This window comes from Dama dama, chromosome 12 (genome assembly GCF_033118175.1).
Source record: "Dama dama isolate Ldn47 chromosome 12, ASM3311817v1, whole genome shotgun sequence".
Lineage (NCBI taxonomy): Eukaryota > Metazoa > Chordata > Mammalia > Artiodactyla > Cervidae > Dama > Dama dama.
Window position 1 is genome coordinate 59,037,261 of NC_083692.1, and position 14,522 is coordinate 59,051,782.

The 14,522-nt window shown below is 41.7% G+C and overlaps 1 protein-coding gene across 1 annotated transcript in view; it reads left to right on the forward strand.

Moving 5' to 3' along the window:
• The first annotated feature begins 7,039 nt into the window (after positions 1-7,039).
• The window catches only part of SOS2 (SOS Ras/Rho guanine nucleotide exchange factor 2), a 105,366-nt gene continuing 97,883 nt past the window's right edge, over positions 7,040-14,522 (forward strand). The window contains exon 1 of the mRNA XM_061157406.1: positions 7,040-7,175. Within this exon, the coding sequence (XP_061013389.1) occupies positions 7,089-7,175 (87 nt within the window). The 5' untranslated portion in view covers positions 7,040-7,088. The remainder of the gene's footprint in view (positions 7,176-14,522) is intronic.

Here is a 14,522-nt window from a genome sequence, read left to right on the forward strand (position 1 = left end):
GGCAGGCGGAATTTTTCATTTAAAGAAAGCAGCTTTTAATTAATGTTTTGAATCAGTACAACATTCATTTAGTTGAAAATTCAAATCATAAAAAAGTACACAGTGGAAAGTAGCCACTCTCTAGCCACCCAGTTCTCACCCCTGAGGCAGTGAAAACTGTCAATATCTTGTGCAGCCTTTCAGAAATAGATATAATAAAACATCATCTCCATTTTTAAAATACAAATGGTAGCATATTCTGCATACTGTGTTATATACACCCTGCTCTTTTCACTTTGCAGCGTTTCTTGGAGAATGTTCAAGTGGCTTGAATACAGTGGCCTAGTATTTTTAAGTGACTTTATAGGTTCCATTCTCTGAATTTATTATTTGTTGAACCAGCCCCTTATTCCTACTGATGATTATTTGAATTGTTTATTTCTACTGTGTTTTTCCTTGTTTTGCTGTAATAAACAGTACTGGAATGAATAATCTTGTGCAAAGTCATTTCACATATGACTTTCACATACCTATAGGACATATTCCTAGAATTTATTGGGTCCAAGGGTTTGCAACCTTAAAAACAACAGAATGATCTCTGTTCATTTCCAAGGCAAACCATTCAGTGTCACAGCAATCCAAATCTATGCCCAGACCAGTAATGCTCAAGAAGCTGAGGTTGAACAGTTCTATGAAGACCTACAAGACCTTCTAGAACTAACACCCAAAAAAGATGTCCTCTTCATTACAGGTGACTGGAATGCAAAAGTAGGAAGTCAAGAGATAACTGGAGTAACAGGCAAATTTGGCCTTGGAGTACAAAACGAAGCAGGTCAAAGGCTAACAGACTTTTGTCAAGAGAACACACTGGTCATAGCAAACACCTTCTTCCAACAACACAAGAGAAGACTACACATGGACATCACCAGATGGTCAACACCAAAATCAGATTGATTATATTCTTTGCAGCCAAAGATGGAGAAGCTCTATACAGTCAGCAAAAACAAGACTGGGAGCTGACTGTGGCTCAGATCATGAATTCCTTATTGCCAAATTCAGACTTAAATTGAAGAAAATAGGGAAAAACTAGACCATTTAAGTATGACCTAAATCAAATCCCTTAACAATTATACAGTGGAAGCGACAAATAGATTAATGGGATTAGATCTGATAGAGTGGCTGAAGAACTGTGGATGGAGGTTCATGACATTGTACAGGAGGCAGGGATCAAGACCATCCCCAAGAAAAAGAAATGCAAAAAGGCAAAATGTTCCTCTGAGGAAGCCTTACAAATAGCTTAGAGAAGCTAAAGGCAAAGGAGAGAAGGAAAGATATACCCATTTGAATGCAGAGTTCCAAAGAATAGCCAGGAGAGATTAAAAAAAGCCTTCAGCAATCAGTGCAAAGAAATAGAGGAAAACAATAGAATGGGAAAGACTAGAGATCTCTTCAAGAAAATTAGATATACCAAGGGAACATTTCATGCAAAGAAGGGCACATTAAAGGACAGAAATGGTACGGACCTAACCGAAGCAGAAGATATTAAGAAGAGGTGGCAAGAATACACAGAAGAACTATACAAAAAAGATCTTCATGACCCAGATAACCACAATGATGTGATCACTCACTTAGAGCCAGACATCCTAGAATGCGAAGTCAAGTGGGCCTTAGGAAGCATCACTACGAACAAAGCTAGTGAAGGTGATGGAATTCCAGTTGAAGTATTTCAAATCCTAAAAGATGATGCTGTGAAAGTGCTGCACTCAATGTGCCAGAAATCTGGGAAACTTAGCAGTGGCCACAGGACTGGAAAAGGTCTGTTTTCATTCCAATCCCAAAGAAAGGCAATCCCAAAGAATGTTCAAACTACCGCACAATTACACTCATCTCACATGCTAGCAAAGTAATGCTCAAAATTCTCCAAGCCAGGCTTCAACAGTACATGAACTGTGAAATTCCAGATGTTCAAGCTGGATTTAGAAAAGGCAGAGGAACCGGCAATCAAATTGTCAACATCTGTTGCATTATCAAAAAAGCAAGAGAGTTCCAGAAAAACATCTACTTTTGCTTTATTGACAATGACTTTATTGACAAAGTCGTTGACTGTATGGATCACAGCAAACTGTGGAAAAATATTAAAGAGACTGCAATACCAGACCACCTGACCTGCCTCCTGAGAAATCTGTATGCAGGTCAAGAAGCAACAGTTAGAACTGGACATGGAACAATAGACTGGTTCCAAATCGGGAAAGGAGTATGTCAAGGCTGTATATTGTCACCCTAAGCTTACTTAACTTATATGCAGAGTACATCATGTGAAATGCCAGGCTGGGTGAAGCACAAGCTGGAGTCAAGACTGCCAGGAGAAATGTCACTAGCCTCAGTATGCAGATGACACCACCCTTATAGCTGAAAGTGAAGAGGAACTAAAGAGCCTCTTGATGAAACTGAAAGAGGAGAGTGAAAAAGTTGGCTTAAAACTCAGCATTCAGAAAACTAAGATCATGGCCTCTGGTCCCATCACTTCATGGCAAATAGATAGGGAAACAATGGAAACAGTGACATACTTTATTTTTTGAGGCTCCAAAATCACTGCAGATGGTGATCGCAGCCATGAAATTAAAAGACGCTTGCTCCTTGGAAGAAAAGTTATGACCAACCTAGACAGCATATTAAGAAGCAGAGACATTACTTTGTCAACAAAGGTCCATCTAGCAATACTATGGTTTTTCCAATAGTCATGTATGGATGTGAGAGTTGGACTATAAAGAAAGCTGAGCGCCAAAGAATTGATGCTTTTGAACTGTGGTGTTGGAGAAGACTCGAGAGTCCATTGGACTGCAAGGAGATCCAAATAGTTCATCCTAAAGGAGATCAGTCCTGAATATTCATTGGAAGGACTGATGCTGAAGCTGAAACTCCAATACTTTGGCCACCTGATGGGAAGAACTGACTCATTTGAAAAGGCCCTGATGCTGGGAAAGATTGAAGGTGGGTGGAGAAGGGGATGACAGAGGATGAGATGGTTGGATGGCATCATGAACACAATGGACATGAGTTTGAGAGGGCTCTGGGAGTTGGTGATGGACAGGGAAGCCTGGCATGGTAAAGTCCATGGGGTTGCAAAGAGTTGGACACAACTGAGCGACTGAACTGAACTGAAGGGTTTGTGCTTTGCAACTAGGATATTGTCACATTGCCTCTGATGGAGACTGACCAGTTTACCGGTCTCACCAACAATGTATCAGAATACCCATTTCCCCATATTCTCACCAACACAGTGTATAATCAAACTTTTTGATTTGTGCTATTCTAATAGGTGAAGAGGAACTAAAAATCCTCTTGATGAAAGTGAAGGAGGAGAGTGAAAAAGTTGGCTTAAAGCTCAACATTCAGAAAACTAAGATCATGGCATCTGGTCCCATCACTTCATGGGAAATAGATGGGGAAACAGTGCAAACAGTGTCAGACTTTATTTTTGGGGGCTCCAAAATCACTGCAGATGGTGATTGCAGCCATGAAATTAAAAGACTCTTACTCCTTGGAAGTAAAGTTATAACCAACCTAGATAGCATATTAAAAAGCAGAGACATTACTTTGCCAACAAAGGTCCGTCTAGTCAAGGCTATGGTTTTTCCAGTGGTCATGTATGGATGTGAGAGTTGGACTGTGAAGAAAGCTAAGTGCCGAAAAATTGATGCTTTTGAACTGTGGTGTTGGAGAAGACTCTTGGGAGTCCCTTGGACTGCAAGGAGACCCAACCTGTCCATCCTAAAGGAGATCAGTCCTGGGTGTTCATTGGTAGGACTGATGCTGAAGCTGAAACTCCAGTACTTTGGCCAACTCATGCAAAGAGTTGACTCACTGGAAAAGACCCTGATGCTGGGAGGGATTGGGGCAGGAGGAGAAGGGGACGACAGAAGTTTAGATGGCTGGATGGCATTACCAACTCGATGGACATGAGCTTGAGTAAACTCCGGGAGTTGGTGATGGACAGGGAGGCCTGGTGTTCTGCGATTTATGGGGTCGCAAAGAGTCAGACACAACTGAGCGACTGAATTGAACTGAACTCAATAGGTAAAAAATGATAACATAATTTAAATTTGCATTTTTTGTTATATGAGAAAGTTGTGCATCTTTAATAAGTTTGAGACATTTTATATTTTCTTTTCATATCCTTTATGTTTTTTTATTATTACACTTTAGTCTTATAAATTTATAGGAACTCCTTTAGATATTAGGGAGATTAACTGTAGGAAATAAGTTGTAAGTATTTTTTCCAGTCTGTCATTTACCTTTTGGCTTATGTTTTTCTATGGTATACCTTTTCAAAAATAGAACTTATCAAGCTACATTTTATGTCATAGTAGAAAGGTCTTTGTACTCTGAAATTATAAACAGATTATTTTATGGTTTTATTTTTTATATTTAAAAATTTGACACATCTGGGTGTTAGCCTAGTGTACAGTATAGGGTATGGATCCAACATGTTTTCCTGGATGGCCCATATGGTTGGGAACCTTCTTACTGGTGTCATTCTCGGATTATCTTCCACATGCACGTGGATCACATTTCTGTTTGTCTAGCCCAGAGATCATAGCTCAGATGCTTGTAGAGACTAGGCAGGTTACATAAAAGGGTGAAGAGTGCCAGGTGGGGAGGCTAGCCAGCTTCAAATGCGATGGCATGCTTTTCTAAAGAGGCAGCCACTATCCCCTGCCTGCTGTTCATTCCCTTGGAGGGAGCATCAGGGCCCAGTGTTACCAGATCTTTGTCAAGAGAAGCTGGAAATCCAGATTTTTTACATGAAATCTCTTAATTTTAAAATATTTACATCAGCTTTAAAAAGTTAAATACAGTTCTGGTTGAACAAAATGTGTCTTCAAACCTGATTTGACTCAGAGAAGGTTCCTAATCTCCTTAGCCAAGAATGAAACTTACCAGCTCCACTCTCCTATAAGAAAACACAACCCCAGTCTAGTAGTTGGACAGTCTAGCAGTTTACAGCTGGAGTTCAAGAAGAGAGACAAAAGTAAAGAGGTCTAGATTAGCCAAGGTCTTTGCCCTCACTTATGGAAAGATTCTTTGGAGAAACACAAGCATTTCACTATTCTACCTTTTATCCTAATTACATGGGAATGTGGATGTGGCCATTCTTTTTAAAGGAAGTATTTCTTATTTACAGTAGTTTCAGGGGTACAACATAATAATTCAATATTTTTTATATATTTTGCTCTTCTTGAACTTACTACAAAACAATGGCTATATTTCCTTGCTGTACAACATATCCCTGTTACTTATCTATTTGAAAAGGTTCTTGATTCAGTGGATACTTGAATTAGAAAAATAATCTCCTAAGTTTTCCTACTCTGCCATTATGCTTTTGCCAAAATGACAAAATGATGCTTGTTTTAACTGCTCTGCTACTGATTTTGAACCGATTTTGAAGCGTGGCACACTGGCTTTTTGAACCCTGTTTTTCCTTACCCTTCCTCAGGGATGGTGGCTGGCAACAATCTATTGTAACTCATGTATGTGTTCAGCATCTTTAGTGGGATGAAATTTATGCTAATGATAAAGTTTCCAGAGTCTTCAATTCAGGAGGGGTTAAGGTCTGGGGATCTTTTTGGGGTTGCTAGTGAGTAGTGCTGGCCCCAAGGGCGGATCCAGGTTTTGTGGGACCTGGGTTCCATGGTGGCTCAGAGGTTAAAGTGTTTGCCTGGCAATGCGGGAGACCCGGGTTTGATTCCTGAATCAGGAAGATCCCCTGGTGAAGGAAACAGCAACCCACTCCATTCTTGCCTGGGAAATCCATGGACGGAGGAGCTTGGTGGCCTACAGTCCACGGGGTCGCAAAGAGTCGGACACGACTGAGCGATTACACTTCACTAACAAAACAATGCAAAAATACAGAAAATTTTACCAAAACGGTATAAAATTTCTGTGAACACATAAGGGCTAGTGCAAGTGAAGGACATTTAAGTTCAAGCTTGATTAACGCTGCCGTCTGCCTTTTTTGGACCTACTATGCGCCAAGGACTTTCCACTCCTCACCTTCTTCAGTCCCCACAACACTACGCCATGAAATAGTTACGTATACAGAAGAGCCATTAAACAAACACATTAATAAACACATTAAACAAACACATTAACATCGTGTCCAGCCTGAAAACCCCTTTCTTTCCAACTCTCTAATATTGCTTCCCACGACTGGAGTTCTGGGGCTTGAGGAATGGCATCGAGTCAGGATTGTCGCGGGAAAGAGTGTGTAAAACGCAGTCAGGGAGCTAGGGAGTGTTTCTGAAACCGGTTCGCAGAAAGCACCCAGGAGAGGGGCACTCGGGAGGGAAGGCCCCCGCGCCCAGCCGGCGCCTCGGCCAGCTCTGCGGCGCGCATGCTCCGTGAGGGGCTGCTCCAGCTACTCCGGTTAATGAGCGCGCGGCGGAGGGGGCGGGCCGAGCCGTGGCCGCTGGGACCTGAGCTTGGCGGCGGCCCTGGGGCGCTGTGCGCGGCTGCTGAAGGGGCGGCGGCGGCGGCCGGCACTGTGCGCGCTGGAGTGTGGCTTGCTCGCCCGACGCGCACGCCCGGTCGGTCCCCAGGGCCCTCTGGAGGTCACTCGGGCGGCCCGGGCAGGGCAGCGTTGCAGATTGGGAGGGCGGAGATGAGGCGATGAGGGCACAAGCTACCGTCGCCTCTGTCCGCCTACTACGGCCGTAGCGGGAGTCGGGGCGGGGGCGAGGCCAGCCGTACCCACGCCGGGCTGCGAACCCAGACAAAGGAGGAGCTGCAGCCCCAGAAGCGGGCCAGCGCCGCTGGGAAGGGAGGCCGCCGCTTTAGTCGCAGCCGAGGGCCGCCCGGGCTCACGGGCCGCCGCGGTTCCCCTGAGGACGCTGCGCGAGGCGAGGTCGCGGGGCCGAGGAAGCCGCCCCCGGAGCCCCCGCCCGCCCGCCGGCGCCGCCTCCGAGCCGCCTCGGCCGTAGCCGCGGCCCGGGCGGGAGGCGGCGGCGGCCGGCGAGGCTAGGCGGCCCGCGCCCTGCCTGTCAGATCACCGGCCCGGCCCGTTTCGGCCCGCGGGCCGCCCCCGATGCGGAGGCGCTGCCGCCGGGGCCATGCAGCAGGCGCCGCAGCCTTACGAGTTCTACAGCGAAGAGAACAGTCCGAAATGGCGGGGACTGTTGGTCTCGGCCCTGCGGAAGGTCAGTGCTGGTGCCCGGGCGGCCTCGGGGCCCGAGGGAGGTGCCGGGGCCGAGGCAGGCGGCAGGCGGGCGGGGCGCGAGCCACGGCCCAAGCCGCGGCCCCTCGGACGCTCTAACGGGGAGCTGCACGCCTTCCCCGCGCTCGGCGCCGGAGGGCCCAGCGCTTTCTCTCCGGCCGGCGACGAGGGGCTTCTGATGCCTGTTGCGTCCCAAAGGACGTTTTCTCGTTATTGCCTGGCCCCGGAAGGAAGGTTTTGTTATGATCATAAAACTGGATTTCATGTTGCAGTCGTTTCGTCAGGCGACTTCCGCCGTTGACCAATTTGTTGTCCTCGGGCTGGATTCGGGCAAGAGAAAGTCCCGCTGGTATTTAGACAGTTTCTAAAACAAAAGCACGTTTCTAGGCCGAGTAATCACTTTTAATTAAATTCTTTGGGGCTGTTCCCTTAGGCAGTTTGAAGGGTGAAGGGTGTCTACTCACTTAAGAGGTTGTAATTTTTTTTTTTTTTTTTTTTTTCGTAAGATGGATGTGTTTCTCGATTGAGAAATGTCAGTGAGCCATAATATTGCTTTTACAATTCTTGAGGTCAATTTAAAGTGCCTCCTCCCTTCCTGCCATAGGCGTCCCCCTGTTTAGGAGAGATTTCCCCTGTAAAATTTGGTCATTTTCTTTACTGAGTGCAATTTATTACTTAGAACCATTTTAAATGGATGAAAAAGAAGCAGCTCATAAAAAAAATCAATCTTTTTAGTTTGGGTACATCGCTAGGGTGCATCTGTCCTGTAGATGATGTCAGTTTTCCTTTGAATTTAGGTAATAATCGTACTTTTTTAAAAATTTGTAATAACCATACATTTTTGTAATAAAGCCTTTTATAAGGTCAAGACGTTTAAAGAGTGTAAATGGGGGCAGAAGAAGATAAACATACTGAGCATGGGCTTTCCTTGCCATTGATGCAGATGTAGTCCCTATTACCTTTTGTGCAAAATAACCAAATATAAATTTTAAAATAACAAGGAATAAACATTAATTTAAAAGACTACCCCGGAAAATAAATCTTCATACATTAAATTTCTCTAAGTGAAAGGAAGTAGTAGTATTTTAAAGTAAAAAACATCCCCTCACGTATTTGAGTTTCAGATTTGCCATTTTTTCACGATTCTTAGGAAGAGGTATTGCGTTCCTTGGGCTAAACATCATGTAATATTTTTCAGAGAATTTGGTGGAGGTGGTTAAGAGCAGCTAGACAGTTATCATTTCACAGGTATTTTAGGTGATAAAGTATTACATTGACCTTCCTTCCGTGGGCAACCCGATTCTATAAGGAGAGGGAAGGAAATGGCAAGTGTGCTGAGTAGTGATAATGAACACTGGCCTGAGTTAAAAGCAAAGAGGGAAATGCTTAGATAGTAATTGAGCCTTCCACCACATAGGCAGAAGTGTGAATGCAGTTATCAGGTAGGCCTATATTGTTGGCAGTGAGGTGTAGGTCTCTTACTTACTAGTATTTTCTGGTAGCAAATAGAATTTGAGTATGTGTTGCATAACTTATTCAATAGATAGCTTTGACCCTAATAATCCCTCATGCACAGATACAGCTTTATATCTTCAGGTTAGTCTGGAAAGAAACCCAGGGTAGCATCCGATCCTAGTTCATTGCTTTGAGTCTGTTATTTTGCATTTATATGTTGTGCTTGTTTTCATGGAACTCAGTTGCCTTGTAGATCTCTATTGTCTTATTCCACAGTTCTTGTATGTCCTTTGCTTATGGAATATATACAGCTAAGGAAATCTGGCCTTTTGAGGTGAATTAAAAAAACAATTTTTATTTAATTTATTACATTACTGTTATTCTAGAATTGAGGTATATTCCCATGGAACACTTTTTTTTTAATGTTTTTGGAAATTTTTTGATGTTTGTAATTCCAGATTATGTCCAGTTTTGTGGTCGTGCAGCACGTAGGTTTATAATGCTTGCTAGGTTTGTAGTTCTTGAGGAGTTCAAGGTTCACTCTTTCTTTGCAGGATGAGTTAAATTCTGGTCTGTGCTTGCCACACGTGTCCTTGTACAGTGAGAATTCCTGCCACTTAGGCAGAGGCTCTGTCTTCACATTCAAGGCATCTAGAACATGGCTTCCTTCTTCCAGCTGACCAGATTATTGCAAACACTACTAGGATTAATACTAATAGTAAAAGCGTCAATAGTATTAGACTACTAAGACTTTTCTCCTCCGGGGGATGTTGCCATCAAACATGTGGGAGCTAGTTTCATTAACATTTACTGAACATATTGTAGGTACTTGGCTTCCAAACTGGATCCTAAGAATACAAACATGAATAAAAGCAAGATGCCTTGCTCTAAAAGTGTTTACCACCTAGACTGAAAATTCTAAACTTTGAGGTTTTGGTTTATGTAGAACTCAAAAGTTCTGGAAGAAATATCTGTGTGTGTGAAAAGAACAAGGTTGTTTAATTAGTTCTGCTAGTTCACGTGTGCATTTTGATGGAACCTTCAAAACAGTTAAAATATAATTTTCAGAAAGGTAAAATCAAAACTCTTATGCCAGTATGAAGGAACATGTATCAGTGATGTTGATTCAACTTATTACTTAATGAGGAAACTCATGAGATGCTAAAGCCACTTCATATGAAAATTGGAGGAGGTTAAGTATTTATAGGAAACTTAAAAGGATATCAAAGGTAAGATTGTTGGATTGGACACAAAAATAGTTAATATCCTACAGGAACATAAGCAGTAAGTTTGGGGTTATCTTTCCTGCTGATTAGATTTTGTATCTGTGCCGGACAAAAATCTCTTTAAGTTAATCTTACCCGTTTGTAAAATAGCCCCGTCAGTAGTAATCAAGCACAGTGTTGCACTGAAGAACAGCAAGTTATCTCTTTTGCTTATTTTCAAGTTTTTGTGATTTTTCTGAAAACCATACATATATTTGATAAAGTTACTATACTGACTTTGAAAATGGAAGAGATTGTTTTAAACCAACATTAAATATTCATTTCACTATGGAGAAACATGAACATTGAGAAATAGATTTAAGGCAAAATAATTTTGGAAATAGAAATGTGTTGTTCTTTAACTTTGTTTTATTGTGCTTTTGTTCTTTACCTGTTAAAACAGAGCTTCACTTAGGGCATTTAAATACATAGAGAACTACAAAGGGTAGAGCAATATGACACTACTAATGGATAATATGTGCATTGCTAACATTACTGCTGAATTATGTATCTTACCTAAAAAGAGCCAGAGACGTAATTGCCCTCATTACTACTCCTGGAGAACATTGAAGCTATCATATTACCTGGAGGAAAAAAAGAGCGTGGGATATATTTGTAAATGCAGCTTATTACCTGTGTCTTTGAAATGCCTGTGGTACTTTGTGCGTGTGCTATTTGAATAGTGTGCTAAGAAAAATCAGTGTAAACCTTTTACATATGGGGAAACATGCCTTAAAATCATTTTAGCAGGTTTTTTAGTCTCTGATATTTTTCTTGTAGATGCCTTTTCTGTAGGATATTATTCACCAGGCTAACCATGGAAAATAAAATTTTCTTATTATCTGTCATTACAAATGTCACAGAAAGCTAGAAAGAATCGGTAAACTTACCTTGTTATTGAGTCTAATTTAATTCAGGTTTAATATTGACCTTCCGCCTCAACCATTACAATTTACTCTTGGATGTCTGTTAAAATTCAAGAGATGTGAGAGAATGTTGGAGTTAATTAATGGCAGTCAATGCTGGGGGTGGGGGCGGAAGAGAAGGTTGAAGGTTTTGATTCAGAAATGCTTTTGTACTGATATCTCTTGGAACTGTTGTGCATTAGCTCTTTCCTGGGGTCCAAAGAACTCCTGGGAGTTCTTTGAGAAAATGAAATTGCAACCATTGACAGAAGGTCAAGGAAGGCTTCTTTAAGGAAGTAACATTAGTGCTGACTTCTGGAGAATATATTTAAATATTTGTTGAGTGCCTCATACGTGCCAGGCAATATTCTTGATACTGAGGTTGTAGTAAGGTCTGGCTCTCATTAAAAACATCTATTCTCTTTATAAATGACTGTAGCAGAGAGGCCTGGGGAGAGACGGACAGTAAAGAGGTAAACAATTATTTGAAAGATCAATAGGAATTAACTAAACAAACAAAGGGGGAGAAAAGATTGGAGCCCTAGGGTGAGGTAGGACCATGACTTTAGGAACTGAGGCCAAGTGAAAAGGAGTTGACCAAGTTGAGAGTCTTAGGTAGACTCAGGTTAGGGTCTCTCCTGAGAATAGAAAATCCTGTAGGGTTATTTATATAACAAATTAATTAGATTAACTTGATCAAACTTGCTTTTTTGAAGAGATCACTCCAGCTAAAAGGAATAGGAGAAACTATGATTTTGTGACATGAGGCCTGTTCAGGATTTCCTAAAGCCACTGAATATAACAGTTGAACTCTAGGGAGTCATTTGGAATTATTCCAAACTAATAATGACCCAAACTGACCCAAGGGGTTCAGCCAGAACTAGATGAGCATTAGGAATGCATTTTAGCTTGCTGCATTTAGCTTCCTGTCAGTCATGATTTAGTAGTCTTCTATTTTCAGTTTAATTTTGGTATGGTATATTTGGAGCAATAATATTCCATTAAAGTGTTTTATGCTGAGTATCCAAAGCATCACCTGTGTTACCACTTGACATAAATCAAATATATATCTTTTATATTAATCAGGGCCTTTCTTTCAATGGAGCAGTAGTTTGATTATATCCTCTGTTAGCCTGCATATTTGAATCAGGAAGAATTTTAATGGAACTAATGGATTTAGCGTTATGTCATGTAGTCATGTTAAAAATTAACAACCTAAAATTCTTTTCCTTTTTTACATAAGAGCATATGGTAAGTAGAAACTTTTGAAATGTGTAAAGTGTTAAATACTTCACATTTTAATATGTAGAGAGGAAGCAACACAATGAAAATAACATCAAGATCAAGATGAGAGCATTAGTATGATCTCCAAGTAAAGTTTTCATTACTTAACTTTCTTCATAAAAACACTTTCTAAACTCAAATACTACCTCTTACTTATGTGGCACTTTGTAATCTTTTCTTAATTGACCCATTAGCAACATTTCATAGTTGATCTTTTTCTCCTTTTCCTCATTTGGCTTCCAGGACACCAACCTCTGATGGTTTTCTCCCTCTCTGACTTTATTCCTCCTAGTTCTTCACCATTGTTTTTCTCCTCATCTTCCCTACTATAATGCATCATCCTGACCTCCCTGGAGCTTAGTCTTTGAATTTCTGTTTCTATTTACAGTAGATTTCTTGAGATCCCACCCAGCCTCATTGCTTCACATATCATCTCTATCTGATGGGTTCCAATGTATATTTCTGGCTCAGAGCTCCCTCCTGATCTTGGATATCTAGTTTCTTAACACTTCCACGAAGATGTGTGATAGACATCTCAACTAATACTGAGCTCCTTCTCTTCCCCTGAAAATTTGCTCCTTTTGTAATATTTCCCACATTAGTAAATGGCTACTTCGTCATTCTAGTTGCTCAAAATACTGAGTTATTCTTGAATTCTGTCTTTCTTTTATAACCAATATCTAATGTGTTAGCAAATCTTTTTAGCTCTACTTCACACTATAACAATATTCAGTCACCTTTTCTTACTCTTCCACTTCTACCTTCTGGGAACACTCTGGGACTATTAAAGTAGCCTCTTAACTGGTCTCCTCTCTTCTCCCCTTGTCCCATTCAGTCTTTTCTCAACACATGGAGATAAGTGGGATCATGTCATTCCTTTGTTTAAAACTTGTTCAGTGCTTCTCAGAATAAAAGTCGAAGTCTTCTCAGCCTTCTATGCCCTCTACAGTCTGGTGTTGCCCCACTTCCCCCTTAACCTCACTGATCTCATTTACTACTGTCCTTTTTTTGCTCTATTCCTGCCGCACACCGGCTTCCTGGTACCTCCAACTCGTAGACATGTTCTAGTCTCAGGGCTTTGTACTGGGTGTTTCTTCTGCCTGGAACAGCCTTCCTGCAGATAAAAACATGAGTGGCCCTTTTACCTCCTATAAGTCTTCAGACAAGGATCTTCTTGAAGAGGCCTTCTCTTGGAGCCTGTCTAAACTTCTGCAACTCCTGCTTACTGGAAATTCCTATGTAAATGTTAACAGCCTGTCCCAGTTCAAGCTTATTATCATCTTCCATAAAACGATGTCTCCAGTATAAATGACCTCGTACTCATTTCTCAGGCTAGAAGCCTAGTCATCATCTGTTCTTTCATCTCCAGGTTCATGTCTGATCAACACCCAGTCTTGATTCTTTTCTCCTAAAAGGAGCTTTCTAACTTTTTTTTTACTACGTATTCCAAAAGAATTTTGAAACTTTTGTACATTTTTATGTTGACATCTAAAACTGTTCATCTTTAAGCTTAGTTTCAGAGGATATATTGAGCTGGCTAAAAAGTCCGTTTGGTTTTCTGTAAGATGACTTTGTTGTTTAGTTGCTAAGTCTTGTCTAACGTCTGACTCTTGCCCGACCCAGGGATTGAACCCGCAGGCAGATTCATTACTGCTGAACCACTCAGGAAGATCTGTGGTGGCTTTAGGAGTGCTTAGTGGTCTTTAACTTCATTTGACACAGTTTTGTAGGTTGTATTGTGACAGCTGTCATATCAGTGTGCATTTTAAGAATTTACCAAAACCAGAGAATTTTTGTGTAGCCATTTTAGTGTTCAGTGTTTAGGGCTTTCCTGGTGGCTCAGATAGTAGAGAATCCGCCTGCAGTGCTGGAGACCTGGATTTGATCCATGTTTGGGAAGATCCCCTGGAGAGGGGAACAGCTACCCACTCCAGTATTCCTGCCTGGAGAATTCCATGGACAGAGGAGCCTGGCGGGCTACAGTCCACGGGGTCGCAAAGAGTCAGGTCTGAGTGACTTTCACTTTCACTTTAGTGTTGAAGGTGGAAGAAAAGACAACATTTTGTCATATTATGCTTTACTATTTCAAGAAAGGACTTCCCTGGTAGCTCAGATGGTGACGAATCTGCCTGCAGTGCAGGAGACCTGGGTTCGATCCCTGGGTTGGGAACATCCCCTGGAGAAGGGAACAGCACCCACTCCAGTATTCAGGCCTGGAAAATTCCATGGACAGAGGAGCCTGGCAGGCTACAGTCCACGGGGTCGCAAAGAGTCGGACATGACTGAGGTACTTTCACTTTTCATTTCAAGAAAGGTAAAAACACAATTGAAACACAAAAATAGATTTGTGTTATATGAAGAAGGGGCTGTGACTGATTGAATGTGTCGGAAGTGGTTAGTGAAATTTCATGTTAGAGATTT